Here is a 19,540-nt window from a genome sequence, read left to right as displayed (position 1 = left end):
TAGCTCTGTTCACCTCTTGTATTTAGTGTCTGCGTCTTCCCCTGCTCGTTGTCGCGTCGTACCCTCTTTCACTGTGTGTTCTGTTTGCCAGCCTGTCTACCTGTTTAGTTTGTTCCGTATTCCCAGTTTAGTTAGTTTTTCTGTTCAGTCTATCCCAGCAATAAAGCTGAGTTTTCTGAATTACTTCTGCCTCTGTGAGTCCTGCATTTTGGGTCCTCTCTTCCTGCCTGCACACAGCCACGACAGAATGCATCCACACTAATTCACATTAAACAGAAATTCACACTAATCGCTTAAATTCAGTCGAGCCAGACCCTCACAGATCTAAAATAAGAAAGAAATTCCTCCACAAACTGTAACAGGATGGCGATTCAACACAAAATGATATACACTGCTTGTCAAACTTGCCTTGATTTAGAACCAGCTGGCAAACACTTGAATTGCTTTTCCAAACAGATGTGTTTTTATGAATTAGCAGTTTTTTGCAAACCTTCACCAGTCTGTATATCAGTGACATTCAGTGCAATTACTGAGAAATCACTTTTATTTGCTAATCACAAGGTTGCATTTTTACTCTAGTGTGAATGAAACATCACATAATTTTGTTGATAGTCAAATTTCTTCAGCTGGCTGTACTTCGGTGATTCATCTTAGAATAGTGTTTGAATGCTTTACTTTCACTAAAGAAAAGCTCTCAATTGTTATTGTGTATCTTACAATATTAGGCGCCTCGAGGCGACTGTTGTTGTGATTTGTCTCTATAAAAATTGAATTGAATGAAAGGTCCTGAGGAGCTGAGCAGACAGAAGCCCCTACCCTCTGGGGTTCTTCCACCAACTGAAGACAAACAAACAGAAGTGGCCTGCTCTGCACTGCTGGACGTATGAATGCAGTCTTTAAAATGAGAGCTGATGACACATTCTCAGATTGTTTGGGACCGCTATTCTGCTCTTTATAACCTCTTTATGCATTTGAAAAGTTCAAAAACAGAAAACCTTGAAGCCCTTTTGTTGCTTCTTTGTCCAGCCCTGACAAAAATAAAGACTTGTGTGGGACTGGGCTCCAACCCAGCCACAGACCCACAGGTCTGCCTTACTCCACGAGGTTGTTTGTTTAGAGGAAAGTCAAAAGGCTATAATAATGTGTTTGGATTGTTAAGGCCCACGCTGCAGCATCTTCTCCTCGGACCACCGTCATTGACGTCATAGCTCGGCTCCCAGAAGGGGAGAAATGCTCAACTGCAAAACCAACAACAAGCAGCAGCAGAGCAAATGACCACGAACGAAGCTTTGTGCAGATCGAAGTGAAGCGGATGGTGAGGCCAGAGTTTGGCTGTGGATCACTCAGAAAGCAGTCGTGTGAACCGTGTGAAACTAACCCTTTCCACTCACATAAGTCACACACATGTATATTCACACACTATCTTCTCTTTACTGACCTTTGCATGTTTTTCCATCAGGCTGGAGGGTGAATCCCACAGGGCAGCTGCAACGCACCCCCGTAGCTGTGTCTTTACACGTCCTGTCACAGCCGCCGTTGTTGACGGCACAGGTCTCTGCAGACGGCAGGGCAGAGATGGGAGAAAGGAAAGAGGGCTTATTACCATGTGAGCCCTACCTTTGAAAAGATGAAAAAGCTATTTCTGACACCTGACACAGGTTGAGACAAAGCTTCATGCGGTAGAAGAATACAGTATGAAATGACAGCACAGTGAACTGTATTCTCGTCTCATGTAGCTTTGTCAACACACGGATGAATCCTATGACAACTGCAGTTTTTATGAATGGAAGAGTTTTATATATTCATTTACAACACTTGGTAGTATACACACGTCAAGATTTATTATAAACAATGTATCAATACAACAAGACAAATTCCACTGAGGAGTGTGAAGAACTCTGAGATCGGTCCTGTTTCCAAAAGTGACAAGAAAACACAAGGGTCAGTAGATGAAAAATAAAGTTAGTGGATTGAGTGCTGTAAGTCTAGAAGACATTCATCAGAGCTCAAGTGTATATTTTCCTAGAGAAAAATGTTCTTGTATCTGGTGGAGATAAGTATTCCCTGAGCTGATCCTAAACAAACACAAGTCCATGGTAACTCTGGCTTACCTGCCCAGCTGCTGTTGCTTTAGCAAAGCTCAACACAAACCTGCTCAATGGGCCTGCAGAAGTGCTGAAGAGGCTGAAATTTGACATCCAGAGGAACTGATTAAAACTACACCTAATAAGGAAGATTGGCTTTGTATCTGTTCTGCTTCTGGTGGAGGTGACTGAGATCCAGAGAAAATCGTACCAAAGTATTTCTGTAAGGAATACTAGAATATAGTATAATAACAAATTTAAGGAAACAAACACACCTCAGAAACATCCAATCGAATTTATTTAATTCCTAAGAAGATGACACTCTGGACCTTAAATAGCGTTGGCAGGGACGCCCCCCACCTCCTTTCTCTTGGCAGCTTTTCCTTTAATTAAAATGCTAGGAGATTGTGTGCCCGAGTGAAGTAAAGAGCAAAGTAGGAAAGGCCTATTCAGTCAGGCAAACACATCCACATCTAAAGGTCAGTGCATTAGCATAATGCCCTTTCAGAATGCAGAGTCACAAACACATCTGAGCCAAGATGGCTGATGTTTGCTATCAGGAAACAGGAAGGTATTTGTACATTTGTTTGTTTTCCCTCATGCAGCACCAAACAACATCAGTCTCACGCCACCATCCCATAATCTGTGCTTTCTGGTCCGTATGTGTTTGTCACTCTGCATTCATCATCCTTTTAATGCCCATTTCTCTTGCTGGAAAAGTTTCCAAGCAAGAATGCAAAATGATTTCAAATGTAAATGTCTGGCTCAAATGAAGCATTTCAGAATGACAGCTGGCAGTTTTGTAGTTGCAAAGACTGGAAGGAGAGATACCTCGACATCCAGGCAAGACACAGCAGAGCCCTGTCCCGGACTCAGGCCTCTGTCAAGTGTGTGTCTCACAAATGTCTATTGCATTGAGGTCAGTGTGTCTGCATAGGTGTGTACAGTAAAAGTGTATGTGCCTGTCAGTGTGTGGAGATGTTGTTTATGGGTCAGGGTGATCTATACCGAGTACAGTGGGCCCTGTCATTAGCTGAGGGTGAGCCTCTCTATCGCCACGCCCAGCCCAGCCCCAGGGCCAGGCTGAGCTCGGGAGTATTGATGAAATGCTGGGCCTGCCTGACATCCGGCACAAGCCCCTCATACTTTCCTCTCCAAGCCTATAACTCCAAATACTTCTTTCAGGTTTATTTGAGAGTGAGTGGTGGGACTTGTAGCAATAATCCGTTCTTTGTATTTTATTTTTATTTTCTACGATGGAGGGTGGATGCAAAGAAAAGAGAGACAGGCTTTCACTGGTGCTTGCTGAAAGTTTATGACAGTGCTTGCTACCAAACAAATACTCGCTGTAGTCTTGTGTTCAGCATGCAGAAAAGTAGACCTGAAGATTATATTTCAGCTGTGGGCTCTGCGGTGAGTACGTTACATAAATTAAATGTGAGCAGTTCAGCGTAGACGGCTGCCTTGATTAAAACAGGTCGTCATGTGGTGATTTCAATGATGCTCAAAGATCGCCCTGCAAAAATAACCTCATTCACTTTCTCATGTCTGACCTTGTTAAAAAGTAACAAAATCTGTCAGTTCACAGCTCTAAAGTGCACACATTAACACTAATTGAAATTTTGCTTTCATCCACTGCAGCGTCTTCCTGATTGCTGGTTGCTTGTGTGCACAAGCAGTGTACCAAGCATTACAGTTGATGAAGTTAATATTCATTATTCAGGTTATATTCATTTACTTAGTCAATTACAAGAAGACCCTGCGATGTGCACAGCTGCTCCCTTTGATTATTCAGTATCACGTCCATACATCAGATATGGACTCTAAAAACCCCAAGAAAGTGATATATACAAATTATAGAGGTTTCCTTCAAACATTCAAACTTAAGCGATGCCTCTGGTCAGAATTCTTTTAAAAAATGTAAATTTAGAATTCTGCAAGTGACACGTCTGTTAATGTGTCAGTAGCCTAAAACACGCCATTTAGTATGGCTGCTCCGAGTAAAGTTAAAAATGTTCTCCTCATTGCTAAGCATTCAGAACTGCTTTTGCCAGTGTGGTTAACAGGGGTCACATCTTTTTCCTTGTGTCTTGTGTATTTGTGCACATTTTAAAGGCTTGTTATGTTTCTTAGAGCACTGTTTGTTGCTGGAATGTGAGCTAATCCCTCAAAAACACGCCCAAGTCCCTGACAGCCTCACATAGTGATCATCCCCCAGCTCCATTTATTAAAAAATACTGGCAACTGCCAGTGCTACCCCTCAGCCTCCTAACAGACGCACCTAAGGTATCAACTACAAAATCTTACGTCACCTTGTTCTCAAGTTGTAGCATTCACAAACGTTGGCGTCCACGTCACCTGGTGTGGGGATGATAATACCCCATGTAAAGCCTAGCTCAGCCCAGTAGAGCTATTTTGTAGTATATTTATATTTTACATAATTTTAATATTTGACCATAAACATATATATGCTTATACTTGTTGATGTGGCCATTTTTAAAACTGCTATTGTTGAGAGGAGGCTGGAAGATGATACAGACTGAAGAAGAGTCCAGCTTCAGCTGTCAGGATTACAACAGGCCACACAGGAGAAGAGGAATAAAAGGTAAAACAGTTGTACATACATATCTGTTACACTCCTTACATATTAACACTGACTGCTGTTGCCAACTCTTTCCATGAGAGGAGGACACATCTCCTATTTATTTAAGCTGGGGAGCATAAAACTGTGCATGCTAAAGCAGAAAGGATTAGGACCTGCTGCACTGCTGTAAAAAGGGAACAGTGGCATGACCTCTCAGCACTCGACAAGATCCACTGTCGATCCTGCGGTGGCCATGTTACTGAGCTATGTATAGAAACACCAGTGTTGGGGAGTAACGGAATACATGTGCCGCCGTTACATATTTAAAATACTAAATATGAGTAACTGTATTCCGTTACAGTTACTCTCATTGAGTAACGTAACAGAATACGTTCCAAAATACATTTTGGGGCATGTAATCTGTAATCTGTACTGGGATACATTTTAAAAGTAACCTTCCCAACACTGATAAACACACACATAAACACACATGACACACGATCAACTGTGATGATTTCCCTTGTAGCACCATTTATTTATTTATTTTTACATTTTGCTCTCTCCTGTACCTGATCCACTTTTAGCTGCTCATACAATATTAACACCATGAGCTGTCACAGAATGATTTAAGCCTAGTCTCTTTCCTCCCTATTTCCCCTCTCCCTCTCCTTATGGCTCGTTTTAGCAGCACATTTTCATTAGAGCCTCGGCTGCAGCTCGATCAGTCTTAAACACTGTGTCATCTGCAACAACGAGGGTGGACACTGCAGCACCATTTCTCTCAGAAGCAGAGAGAAAAATGATAGTAGTGTCAAATCTAACATACTGATGCTCTCAGACAGTTTCAGTGCAGCAGTGGTGAGGTCTCTGTGCTCTAAGGAAGCACATATACATATTTATGCTCACAGATCTGAAGGAAGCATGTGAGGTATTAATGTTTTACAGAATTAGGGTCATGTTTAGGACCAGGCTAATATCTCTCTATGATATGTTAGCGCACAAATCAGCATTTATCAGTGTCAGTCAAATTTTAATTCAACAGCAGTTATTATCAGGAATTGACTTGTCACGTCAGATGGGTTCTTAGTATTTAGTTTGGTTTGGGTAACACATGTGTCACCTGCTGTTTGCTGTAAATCTAGTCTCAATAGAGACTTTGGACATGGAGCTGTCCAACACGACTTATTTCAGCTCTTATGGGAGTCTGCTGCATGGTTATTATTGGTCCAGCCGATATGGTTAATGGTTAAAAGCTAAAATGGAAAGATCTTGTTGACAACCAGCTAGGCATCAAAAAAGGAAAGAGTAGATCTTTATTACACATGACATGAATGAATTAGAGGCGCTGCTTGTTACAGAATCGTGTTTCTCTGTGGAGGTTTGTGCCATTCCAGCGTGGCATACATGACAGACTTTCAGCAAACCTGTAACACTACTTTTGGGGCAAAATCAGAAGAGGAGGCTTGCTGATATGACAAGAGATGAAGCAAGGTTTAGAATGTGAGCAAATCAAATATTTGGTAAAAAGATGAATGGGAGCGGAGAGAAAATGGAAGAAAAGCTAAAGAGGAATGAGGAAGCCTGCGAAACCCAATTTTCCATCCTTGCTTCAAGCCACAGTGGCCAGAACCTGCTTAAAGAAAACTCGTGTAAGTTTGAAACATGTTTTAATGGACCACAGAGTATACAGGACATTTGGTAACAGCAGGACTTTAAGTTGCTCGACTCCTGTCTGAGAAACAAAAAGACCCCAGGCATTGAATTAGAGTAGCAATGTGTTGCTTCAGAAAAGGCACATCTTGACTGATCCACCCATTTGATTTGGTGAAAGTCTGATTGATTGAGGTGCTACAAAGTCATTTTAAAGGTGTTAAAGTAACCACGCTTGATGGTAGGCTCCAAACCTTCATTAACTCAATCGTAGTTTGATGTTTTTAGCCCACCCTTGGTGTTTTTGGAATTAATTACAATTGGGATTAAGATTAGTGGCTCCAAAATTTTCACCAATAGCACAGACGCTGATCTGCAATAAATTTAAAGGCGGAATAGATGGATACATCCTCAAAGTGGTACAAACCATCACTGAACCATCAATGTGAACCAGGGATCTGGCTGCTACAGTTTCACAGCCTCTTACCTCTTCGATGGCTACGGTTATGAGAACGTTCTGCTAAGTACAGCTGGAACCTTTTATGCTACACTTGTGTCAACATGGGGAAAGTTGGGTCTATGACCTTTATTTTTCTATAAAGCCTTTTGTTTTGGAGCATCAGTAATCAGAAATACAGGAAGTGGAAAACAAAACATTTGGAGTATAACTGGGAAAGTAAATGTTAGTCACTGAGAAAACCTTCGAGGCCTCCAGAGGTTTGAAAAGTAGAGTTATTCAGTGAGACTTGTTTTACCCGTGTTTTTAAATCTCATCAGATATGAGAAAAAAAATAAAGCAAACTGTGACTGTGGGGGTAGATGCAGTGAGCCCCGAAGGGTTTCCAATTTTCTCTTGATAAAATTTAGTTAGAGAGGAGAAGGAGAAGGGCGCGGATAGGAGTAGAGTCGGGAATACAAGCACAAGCGCCATAGCAACACATAGAAAGAGGAAGAAAAGAGTTACCCATAAGTAGCCGCCGTTTCACCCGCTTGTCCACATCAGCTACTGACGTGGCATTGAACTCAGAGCTCTCAATTGCAGCCTCATCTTTCTCTAAAACACAAGTAACAAGGGGACAAACAGTGAGCAGCAGGTTAATGAGAAGCCCAAATGACCAGACCTTCAGCCCCTCTTGGCGTTTGAGCAAAAAACCAAAGCCAAGAAGCAAGAAGCGATGAAGAGGCGCCAAAATCCCTGTTAGAGTGTTAATCCCCAAACAAATGATGAACCCCCAGAGCAAATTAAAAGAACAAAACAAAATGAAATGAAAATGATCAGTATCAGTGTGGAGCTTTCAAAATGAAGCGGTAGGTAGACAATAGGTAGGGAAGGGAAGGAGCTTCAGGGCCCACATATGAGTAGATTTGTTTAATGATAGCGGTGTGGGGTTTTAGGGGTGGGATGGGGTTGGGATGAACAGTGGGATCGGGGTTTATTTCTTTGATGGAGCTTCTGTCTTAGACCAGCCATGCTTTGTCAGCAATGATTTCCTCACATTAGGATGGAGGGACACGAGAAAGAGAGGGAGGGGAAGTCACTCGTGGAACATGTTCGAGACGAGCTGCCTTAAACGTGGGCACAGAGACGAGAGGGATGACAAGAAAGAGCAGAAAGAGTGATGCACAAGAGGTCACAGGGTGGAAGGAGTTGCCTGAAGAACTGAGCAAAGATGAGATGATTGAGAGGGAATGAAAAACACAGAAGAGCAGAGAAAGAAGAAAAACATCAGTCCCATCATGCCCCACAGTGGGAGAGCTATATGAAGGAAGGAGGTCTGAAGGGATGGGGATTGAAGGGGGTGTAAGGAGAGCATGCAGAGAAACAAAAAACAGGAGGAGGTAGTCTGGGGGCAGCGCTGGTTGCCTGTTTGTCTATGGCACATGTCACAACTGGCTTTAACAGTCAACGCTGGAAAAACCACATTCCCAAAGGCTGGGCAGCGGAGGTGGGGTGGGGGTGGAAGAAGGCAGTCGGATGGCTGTTAAAGAGGCATGCATGTGCTGCATTGGGGATGGTAGGTTTGGCGATGAGCAGGAGAGGGAGGTGGTCTTTTATTGGGCTTGAGCCATTAAGGCCTGAATGAGCAGCTCTGTGAATGCATGCCACTCGCTTCAAAAAGGACAGGCCTTGGATGTACATGCTCGGTCTCATGAGGTGTGGATGGGGGAAAGGGGCATAGATAAGGGGGCAATTAACGTCTGCCTCAGCCTGCGACCATTTTCTCCCTCTCCTCTCAGGCACATGATGGACAAAGTGGAGGGCTCTCTGAAGCACACTCAGGGATGAATGCAGGCTTTTCTGGTGCTGAGCTAGTGGATAAAATGTAGTTATTTGAATGTGTGTGAGTGCCGAAGCAAGAGCTGCTGCATACCATCTCTTGTGTGAAATAATCTGTCAGAGTGGGAGACATAGTGGATGTGGATGTGTCAGACAGGTTTAGAAGGGGTTGAGGGAGAGAGGTCCCAGCCACTCATCCCTAAAGAGTCTATGGGACTAAGTGGTGGTCGAAGTCCCATAGAGAGGGGAGTTGCTTTAGAGAGCCAGACCTACAGAGAATGAGGAGTGGGAAGAATTGAACCACTCTACTACTACAGCGAGGAGGAGATGGTAAAACCAATGCACTGGGGACGAAACAGAAGGACCAGTGTTGCTACAAACAACAGCAGCAGCAGCAAAAGAAAAGTCCTTCAATTAAAAAAGAAAGAAAATTGAAAGGAAAAAGAACAAAAGTGAATTACAGGCTCTCCTATGCAGCTGAGCAAGCAAACAAACAGCCAGACAGATTAATGAAAGACAAACGGTCGATGTGGCATGTGAGTGACGCATGCAGCAGGAATGGCAGGTAATAAAGTGAGGATGGGTGAACCCTCCAAGTCCCTTTTCCTCGGTTAACATGTATGGAGCAAGAACAGGTACAAGTGGATGGAGTTGCAGCGACTTTGGTTTTTAACCAGTCTGTGAGATGGAGGGTGAGGAGGTAGTGAGAGAGCTGGAGGAGGAGGTTAGCTTTGCTTTTATGGGAGCTTTCTCTAAGATCAGGCTGCAATTGAGATTTCCATTTTTAACCACAGAGTCTAACAAAAGGTCCCCCAACCCATAGTCACTCTTTCCTCTCGTGCACTGAGGATTAATCCCCATATCCACCTGATTCGGTTTGAACATGGTTGCTCAGACAAGACAGGCAATCAGGTACTATCACCAGAAAGCAGGAGGAGGGAGGAGGAAGAAGGAACAGAGGAGTAGCGCTATATAGAAAGGGTCAAAGGGGGTGGGGGTTAAAGGTAGGCCCATAAAGCAGTTGGGACACTCAGACAGAGGGGGTCCTTGCTTTGATCAAAAAATGAAGAGAGAGACAGACAGAGAGAGAAAACACACAAGACACTGGGAAAAGAGGGAGAGAAGTGTTCCCGCTCTCATTTTGCTTCCTCTTCACAGCCTTTTCTTCATCGAGTGTTCCAGTTCTTCAGAGCAGCTGGAAGGAAAAAGGGTTAGTGGCAATCAAAACCCGGCGCTGCTGAAGAGCAGCACAGCAACCTGCTCCAGTGTTAAGGCTGAGAGACAGCGAGGCAGGTGTGTCCAGTGTTCAAACACAGCCATCAAAATGTCATCAGATAATTATGTGTTCACCAGTGTTCACAGACACGACTGACCACAGACTCATCAGCTCATCTGTAACATTAAATATGAAATCACACTTTAGGTTTTAACCTCTCCTTGATGTATACGTGTTGTGTTCACCGAGGTTCAGCTGGCAGTTAAAAACCACCTGTGAGCCACAGTCACACAGTCTCATCCGAAGCTCTGAACTCGATTGCTAATAATCCAAGGATTTCTGTCTGGAAACATACTTTGACCTTTTCTGGAGTTCCAAACAGCCACATAAGACTCATTTTGCTATCCTTAACTTTCCAAATATGAGGATCTTCCAGCTTTCAGATGTCAACCTCCGTCTCGTAATACACATAAACGCCTGGGTTTTTGTCCTATTTTCTTTAGCTGACTGGGATATTGTCATTGCTTTTGATCAGCAGCTCTTTTAGCAGGAGACACAGAGATTTTTCCTGTGCACCAATTTAACTTGAACAGATGGTCTCTGCTCTCATTTACTCTGAGCCAAAGTGAAGCTTCTTCCTTAAAACTTTAAATAACTAAGAACAGCAACTGAAAATACTAACTATGCTTAATAATTCACTCCCCAAAATTAAATAATTTTCACAAATATTACACAAGAATGGTCATTTTAAGGACTGTATCTAGTGTGCCATTTCCTTCGTGCAAACAGTGAAAACGTTGTTTATTCCGTACTGTAAGACACCAGAATATCTGCGCTGCTCACAGTCCAAGCTAGCCAACACAGGAATTTACCATGCAAAGTGTTTGAGAATCATGAGAGGCCACCTTCACGTCCTACTGCAAATCCTTACAGTAGCGACATTTATTTAAGTACACTGAGGACCCTGATGATTATTAGAATATGTAATCTGACGATCAAAAATACAAGTGATCATGTGTGTAACAGCAGCACTTGTACCCATATACTTAAACTACGACAAGCTCTGATAAACATGCTCTGAGAGCCGGGTTGTAGTGATGAAAACTGCTTTCAGATTTAGCAAAGTTTCTTAAATTTAAGTCAACAGTAAGAAGGAAAAGCTCTGAATGGCTTCACATACCTGGAATGCCTTATTCATGCTTTACTGATCGGAGAGCAAGTGAGATGAAAATGAATCTCCTCTAAGCAAGAACCAGGATGTGTACAAATGATCTGTGTGAGCAGAGACAGCTCCCTACTGCTCGCTGACTGAGCTCATTACTTCTGATATAATGAATGTGATTATTATTCAATATGTGTTTAAAATATGTCACCACTGTTTCCTCGGTCCTGACATGTTACTGCTGGCATGCTTAATAAATACGAACTTTAGCTCTCCTAAATAAGCTTGGATACAGTAGCAGAGTTGGGTTTGAAAATCATTGCACTGAATCTTTCATTTGCATTTTACATGTTTTTGGGAAAAAAACATTTATTTGTGCTTCTTCAATTATATAAAAAAGCAGAGTTATTTTAATTTGTTACACTATATTCTCTCTTGTCTTACTGTGTGTGTGTGTGTGTGTGTGTGTGTGTGTGTGTGTGTGTGTGTGTGTGTGTGTGTGTGTGTGTGTGTGTGTGTGTGTGTGTGTGTGTGTGTGTGAACTTTTACTCTCACACAAGCATATTTAATCTTACAGTATCACATTTCTTATTTATATAAACCATCACTGACGGTGTCAGTGGTTCTAACTATGCTAACAACATGTTCAGATATGATTCCCAAACAGTGGAGTATATTATAAATTCACAGTAAGTTTGACAAATGACCTGAAAACTTTAAGTAGTCCTGGAAGTATGAGTCACAGTCAGGTCTGCAACTATGATTAACTGTACATGTATCGCAGTGTTCCCTTCCTGTCGAAGCCCAAAACATTAGTAGAAATTCTCATCAAAGCTTTGAATCCATCGTCTTTTTTAAGGTCTGTGTGAAAAGCTTCCTCGCTCCCTCGTGTTCACAGAGCTTAAGTACGGTAAGGTTGAGGCAGTATGGGGGAAGAACTTTTAGGTGATCTGTCTGTTGACTCACCAGCTCCAACCCCCCGTACATGTTACTCTTTGTTCTAAGCTATAAAACTGTCTGAGGCCTTCCATTATACAGCAGATGTTACAGTCAGGCAGCTGTGAGAGCTTCGGGGTGTGTGTAGAGAAACTCGGTGGCTGTCACTCACCAATGCAGGTCTTGCTGTCTGAGTGCAGGGCATACTTCTGGTGGCAGCCACACACAGGCCCCGTGTCTGTGTCGTTGCATGTGTGCTGGCAACCGCCATTTCCATAGTTACAGGTCACTGAAGATAACACAGACATCAGCTCTCTTTAGAGTTTATAATACAGTGCCAGTGTTCATTTACTTGTTTATTTGTCTATATTTGTTTACATTACTGATCTCTGGTCATTTGTGCTGTAAGACGCAATCAGATTTATGCTGGTCAACAAGTCAGCTTGACGTGAGTGAGAGGACAGAGAGAGAGCTAGAGGAGAATACACTGAGTGGGAATTAGATGGGATGGTAGCAGAAAAGGGAGAAGAAGTAAAAAAGAGAGGGAGCAAAAAGTTATTACGGTGGAAGAAAGGGCGAGAGAGAGGAAACGCATACTGAAGCATAAAGACATGGAGGAGAGAGAGAGACGGGATGTAACGGACGGAGAGGAGACTGAGCATCATGTTCAAATCATTTCCGTAGCAGTTTCTATATGTTGCTGTTTCTGAAACGACCGGACATTTTAAATACAAATACGCACAAAAAACAAGAAACCATCAATATTTGTCTGCCTAAGATCTGATATGTTTTACTCTTTCATCCACCTCAGCCTGGATGGAAAGCTAGCTTTATGGCTCCACAATAACATCAGAGTACCTCCTTCTTATTTGCAGCACAGGAGCTTTGTCTCTATAAGGGCACAGGAAGAACTGACTGTGTTGGTGATTGCCATCCTGGCTGCTGCCAGGGCCTAAGGAGCTTGGAAAGAAAAGTGTCTGGACTTTTTTAAGTTTCTTGAAGACGTTTCATCCAAGAAGCTTCTTCAGTTTTAAGAGCAATTGGTGGAGAGTCCCAGATTTAAGCCCTATGGGAGTGTCCCCAAGGGGGTCACGGACCCCCTATTGATCCTCCACCTAGTCACTTGGTTATGAGAGGTGAAACGTCTTCAAGAAACTTAAAAATGTCCAGACGCTTTTCTTTCCAAGCTCCTTAGACTACGATGACCTGGATGAAGCTTCACAGACCAAACAGTGATTACTTACGTGCACTGAATAAACTCTATACAAGACCAAAGGCTTGAGTTTGGTCATTAACCGTTCAGGGAAAGTAAAGTAAATCTTCCTGTAGTACTCAGGAACAGTGTCTGGTCTTAGTATCTAGCAGAGAAATCCAGTTTCAGCTTTTGTTCCTTGGAACATAAAAACAATCACCTATGAATTCCTATGTTATCATTTTTCCATCATTTTCAGGTCCTCCTATTTTGCCGAGTGTTCACAGGTCACAAAAACCAAGTGTAAATAGAAAAACTTAGATCCTTAAGACTCTTCATCCTGTGTCGATTAACCCTTTAAGACCTACCATAGAACCAAGTCCGCCAGAGCTTATATTATATTTTTACATGCTGTGGAGCCATTTTTGGGAGCATTTCAAGTTGCTATACATCAATACAACCATTATAGCCCAGATTTTAATAATATGTATTCATTAAGTGCATAGTAATTACATAAATTGCAAAAAAGTGCAATAAACTACAAAAAAATTGAAAATCGTTTTTGATTTTTTAACATATATTTGTAGTTAGAGAAATTTAAGAGGCTTATCCCTCAAAACTGTAAATACAAAAAAGTTGCACAAAATAGTTTCCCACCACAGGAAATTTATTTTGAGTGTCTTCATAGTTTTATTTTTGAAATACACCAATTTTTATACACTGCAGGAAAAACGAAAATAAATATTATACTGCAAATTTGCAAAAAAGCAGCATATGCATCAAAATAAACTATTTCCAGCAGTGCAATATGAGTCCTAAGCATCCCAGAAACGACACAGAAAGTCATAAAGTCAAAGATAACTTTTAAAAAGAGCAGTATAGGCCCTGAGGCCCTGATCGCAAAAAAGACTACATTTCCGCGAAAATGACGTCACTTCCGGTTTCGGGCAGGTAATGGCGGAAATGCAAAAGTTCGCGCTGACGTCTATTCCAACGTAGGAAGTGTTTTGAACAGCTGATCGGACCAGCAAAGCGTGTTTCTGGAATATTATGTTTTTGTTCCTGCAAGCGCTTTTTATGCAGTTTTTGCAAAGCTTTATGTGGAAGGAAACCGTGACCTAGGACAAGCTGATGGCACAATATGTAAGTACAACTCCTCCGGTTTCATATGCCAAAAAAATTTTTGCGCTAGCTTACGTGGTTGCAGTGCTACTGGGATTTAAAAATAGTTACGCATAACAGAGCGTGCCCGCTCCGATCGGCTCTAAAGGGTTAAGAACATCAAACATAGAGAACTGGAAATGCGATTAACAGGCATAAGAATGACAGAGGAAAGTGAGGTCTGTGCGTCTGTATGTGTGATGCTGGAGGCTTTGCAGTCTGCCAGTTCTTTCATCACTCATTTACTACCGTCCACTGCTGCCATGCTCAACAGGCCAGCACAGCACCGGGTCCCTTGCCGCTAATGAAATATTACCACAGTGGGGGAAACATTAGAGCTTTTTTGAGGCTTTCAAAATCTTAATACTCTCACTGCCTAAAAGTATAGCGAGATGATTTGCCAAACATTGTAAGTGAAAGCTCACTTTCCCCCATCAAAAACAGCAGCCCAAAATTCCAGGGCTGCAGGCTCTAGGTGCGAGGAGTGAGAAACAGGAACTGAGTTGCAAAAGGACATGAAATCGCTCTTCTGAATCCTTCAGCTTGGCTTGAAACGCTTAGCTGATTTTGGTATTAAATGTCCAACCGTATATTTTACCACGGGAGGCCCGGTGGAATTGGTCCATTCATTGCTATTGCAGATGTTTATAACAGGAACATTTTGATCCTTCGTGGCACTAATACATCACCTCAATAAAATCAGGTCTATAAAACAAAGTGATAACACCTTGCTGTCATGTGAATTGTAAAATACAACGACAAGCACACATCTATGAAAAACGTATGTAGACTTAAAGGCCACTGTGTGCGTCGGTTTGGGTAAGTGAAGGTCAAATGTGATACATACATGTGCAGTCCTTCTGATTTTTGGCCAGCTCAAAGCCAGGACGGCATTCACACGACACGCCGCCTTTCCCCGGAGCTTCCCTGCAGATGTGGGCGCAGCCGTGGTCCTTGTTCATGCAGTTCATTCCATCTGGGTGGGAACACGGAGAATATTTAACACTTTACATAAAGAAAGCTTTTTTACCTGATTATACAGAAGTGAGAGGACAGTCCTGATCTTGACTGACTTAGCCCCTCAGTCTGAAACAAGCCTTTTTAGCTGTAATGAATTCTACTATTTGAAACTACTTTCTATGGGCAGAAATCTGTGCCATCAGACACTGAATTTGAATAAGTTAAATGTGAATTTGAATCGCTTGGATTGAATCTGAATTGTAACTTGAATAAATGCTTTTAAAAGCTGAATATGAATTATCCTAATTTGAAATTCAATTTATTGGTTTGAAAATGATCATCACTAAATTGAAATTGAATTTTATATTTTGAAAATGAATTCATTTGCTTTGAAACTGCATTTTACCCTTTAAAAATTTAGCTCTTGAATAATTTCAGATTCACTTCTCACCGTTCAGTTTCAGTTCCAAAATTCAGTTTTTGGGACTTACATCCGGAGTAATGAGCGCAGATTAATAGAACTACGTTTTACTAGCGGACCGAAAGTGTTACTGACGGGAATCTACAGCGTCTTGAGCTGAATTAAGACTTCAGAAGTCATTCGTCATGTCGAATGACCAGCGGATAAACTCTCAGGTTGGTAATAAATGTATTACATGTATAAGAACAAGCGTCATGTTAACAAATGATAGCCGTACAGTAGCATTACAAAATGCAAAAAGGAGCCTTGAGTGTTAAACCCATATTACTCCAAAGGTGGTTTTTAGTTGTCTAGCTGACTATCCCGATTCCTCTGCTGACATCCTTCACCAACTTCATCATCCTTACACCCTTAATCACAGCTGTAAAAATCCCACAGGGTGCCGTAATCACACACGGCAGGTCAGCCGCAGTATTAAAAGGAGACAGCAAGGAGACTTGTAACTGAAGAACTGTGGTTTCTCTGTTAGATGTGTTATATGTGACAGCAAGCCCAATCTTCAGGGTGAGCTGAACAGCCAAGGGTCATTAAACCGCTGCTTTTCTTTCCTAATGCTACGAGCCAGAATGATGCTATCTGAAACCTCATTCTCACACACGGTAGAATCTCGACACGTCTTCATCAGGACCAATTAAAGTCTACATGTCAATGCTTGACCCATCTCAGCTTCCACTAAGGCTTTTTCTTGTCAGCACTTACTATTTCTTTGTTCTAGTCTGTTCATCCATTCGTTCAATCACAGAGGTCTGCTTGATGTGCTCTTAGTCTACTCCTGGTGATTTACAGAGCACATTGTGGCAAGAATATGTGAAATAGGACAGGGGAGGAAGCAAAGAAGCAGAGGATGGAGGATCAAGTAGTGAGGAAAACGCCAGCCAAAGATATCACTGAGCTCTGGCAAGAAATGGGGAATTCGTTTGGATTTGTGTCACAATCAACTGACTTTCTCTACAAAACAGAAGTTGAAAATTTGATAGGGGGCTTCAGTTTGAAAGAACGGTTTGTTTCATCCTCGTAAGAAGTTGTTTTTCTTGCATAGCTTTTTAGTGGCTGGTTGCTCATACGACTCCTTTCACTTAATAACTGTTGAACAGTCTTTATTCTCCTGAAATGGGAGTGATAATGAATGATTAATGATTTTTAACTGTACACTCTTAATTTGACTATTCAATCAAAGTGCAAAATCAAAAGCACTCATGCAGGAACATACATTTACATACATTTACATAGCTGACAAAGAGTAAAACCAAATCCACCTCACATTACATAATTCAGCCAGATTGGCTGGTACTGATATGCAGCCAAATCTGGACCCTGTACAACTCATAAAATTAGCAGACCAATGATGCTAGAGGGTAAAAAGCTCTGAACATATGCCAAAGCATGCATAGATCTTATTTGAAAACTAAACTCATAAGAAAGCACTGTTTCTACAACCGGTTTAAACTTTGGAGAAGTCAAATAAACGGAGAGAGAGCGAGAAGACGGACACAGGCCCGGCCGTCAGCACAATTGAGCCTAAAACAGCAAACAGAGCTGCGGGCGCGAACTGTGGCCAACATGACGAGGGGGTTAGGCTGCCTGGCTAAGCCTAGAGCTCACTGACACACTCAGTGTGCTGCATGGGTTACTGGTGAAAAACGGCAGAGGTTCATGGACCAGATCTTAAGACGTTAGAACTATAATAAGTGTATGAAAATAAAACAAAGGATTTTTTAAACCCATACGAGAAAATGATAACGGTTGAATCAATTCCCATTTTAAAAAAAGTTGCACCAATAATGGAACAGTTAGGTGAATAAACACAACCGTAAGAAGTCAAAATCCATAAAATCTAACTGAAATTTTCTGATAAAGCAACCCAACAAACACCTTGAGTGACTCCTGCAGTCTGAACAAGCTGTAACAAAGACTTTCACTCCTTGCGAGTATAGTTAGGCGATATTTGCAGAAGTTATGCAGATCAGCTGTTTATGTGGGCATAACAAAAAAACTACACACATACACACAGCTGAAGCATGACTGAACGTCCCTTAACCAATGTGCTTTTTCAAAGGCATAAAGAATATTAATGCATTTAAAATATATATATATATCTGACCTGACCTCTGACCTGTGGAGTCAGTGGTGCTTTGAAGTGAATAAAACACACCAAAAAACAATGATATGTGCTGCCTGTGCCAATTGTGACTGCATTTCTTCACTTAGCAGTGAAAAGGTAAAGAAAGGGTTGATCTTTCTTCTTTCCAGCTCAGTGTGCAGCTTTGTTTAGACAAAGAAGGTCAGCAGGTTTACAACTACTGAACGTCCTCGCTGGGAGCCCCAGAAGGTCCAGACAAAACACTGAGGCACATCCTCGTGGCCCTGTAGGAGCCCCCAGGATAGACTTTGCCTCTCACACAGGCTCTCCTCTGTCTCTTTTATTATCCTCTGTCTGTCTTTCTCTTTCACCTCTCTGCTTCTCTTTATCCAGCAGTCCTCACATCCCTCTCCTGCTCTCTCAGGAGGTCTGACTCCAGATGAGGTCCAAGCATATCACAGCCATGTTATTACAACCTGACTCTTGCAACGTTACACCCCAAAGCCCAAAAGTCTGGCTGGCAAAGTACAATCAGAGACAGAAAAAAAGGAAGGAATGAAGTGAAAGACAGAGATGGGAGACAAACTGAAGAAAGACGAGAGGAATGTGGAAAAAGAATGTTAGAAGAAAGGCGAGAGAGGGACGCAGAGCGGGATAATTTAGAGTCTCCGAGTTACTCTCCTCCCCGTTTCCTTTGAGGGTGATGAGGAATGAGGTGATGCTGACAGCGAGTCTCACAACCCGATCTCCCCACTAGGGACAAATACACATTTGACAGCTCAATTCAACTGTAGATGTTAAAGTTTCAATAATGTGAAACACCTATACAAATACGACATAAATGGAGTCTGGGAGCTAGTTCGGTCTGTCAGTTGAACTGTGTTCGCCCCAGTATGCTCACATTATGTACCAAACACACCCCTCCCAATTTAGCAGCCAATTCTCAATAAAAAGGACATTTCCCTGACATGTTTCTACATCCACCCACGCCACCAACACCCACCTTCACTTTGCCGCTCCAAGTGGATAACTACTCATTACTCCTCTGTTCAAATGTGTGGCATGTTCATGGGGAATGACGATGATCACTTCAAATGTGTCTTTTCTGACTGAACTATATTTATAAATCCCATGAGATTAATAGAAACACCTTTTTAAAGTGAATTTCTTTTGTCAGTTACTCAGGTTCAAACTGGACACCTGATAGATGAAAACGATTAGACTTAGTTTGGTCAGAGTTCTCATCTTTATGCACTCATTTAATTCTCCACTGTGTAAAAAACACCTAATATTAAGCAGTAAATTGATATCCACTTATTTAACAAAAACATGACCATTGTTCACTGGCAGCACTACTGGCATCACATTTAGTGACCACTGGTTTCCTAACCACTGGTTGGATTTCTTGATGACAGCCACTTCTCCTTTGTACAGATAGATATCCCATGCAAGGGCTTGGCCGTGCATGATAGTTCCTCTTCGTCTTCCTCATCGTTTTCTAGCTTCAGCTGCCCGAGGCTTTTCTGGAACAACTCATCTCGGGGATCATCATTCACTAATCGTGGCCCTCTCGCTTTCCATTGCTCATAGAACCTCTGGGTAAGACTTTTGAAGTGTTTTGGTCTTGATGTCAGTGGCATTTATTTCCTCCTGTGACCAGCTTATTATTCCAGATGGGTATCTGTTGACTGGTAGGGTGTATGTTCATCTTCACTGAGTCCCACGGAGTTCCTGATGAATGCTATTAGTGGACAAT

At 42.1% G+C, this 19,540-nt stretch overlaps 1 protein-coding gene across 3 annotated transcripts in view; it reads right to left on the bottom strand.

Moving 5' to 3' along the window:
• scube1 (signal peptide, CUB domain, EGF-like 1) overlaps positions 1-19,540 on the bottom strand; it is a 124,515-nt gene that overhangs the window by 36,677 nt on the left and 68,298 nt on the right. For 2 of the 3 annotated variants that reach the window (XM_085386343.1, XM_085386345.1), the window contains 4 exons: positions 15,111-15,239; positions 12,083-12,199; positions 7,283-7,372; positions 1,439-1,555 (listed from right to left, as the gene is read on the bottom strand). In XM_085386343.1, the coding sequence (XP_085242469.1) occupies positions 1,439-1,555; positions 7,283-7,372; positions 12,083-12,199; positions 15,111-15,239 (453 nt within the window). The remainder of the gene's footprint in view (positions 1-1,438; positions 1,556-7,282; positions 7,373-12,082; positions 12,200-15,110; positions 15,240-19,540) is intronic. The other variant, XM_085386344.1, reaches the window with a different exon arrangement.

Source organism: Rhamphochromis longiceps, linkage group LG17 (assembly GCF_057381845.1).
Source record: "Rhamphochromis longiceps isolate RC_006_pf linkage group LG17, R_longiceps_female_GT1.1, whole genome shotgun sequence".
In the NCBI taxonomy this organism is placed as follows: domain Eukaryota; kingdom Metazoa; phylum Chordata; class Actinopteri; order Cichliformes; family Cichlidae; genus Rhamphochromis; species Rhamphochromis longiceps.
This window is presented reverse-complemented; position numbering and strand designations above follow the sequence as displayed.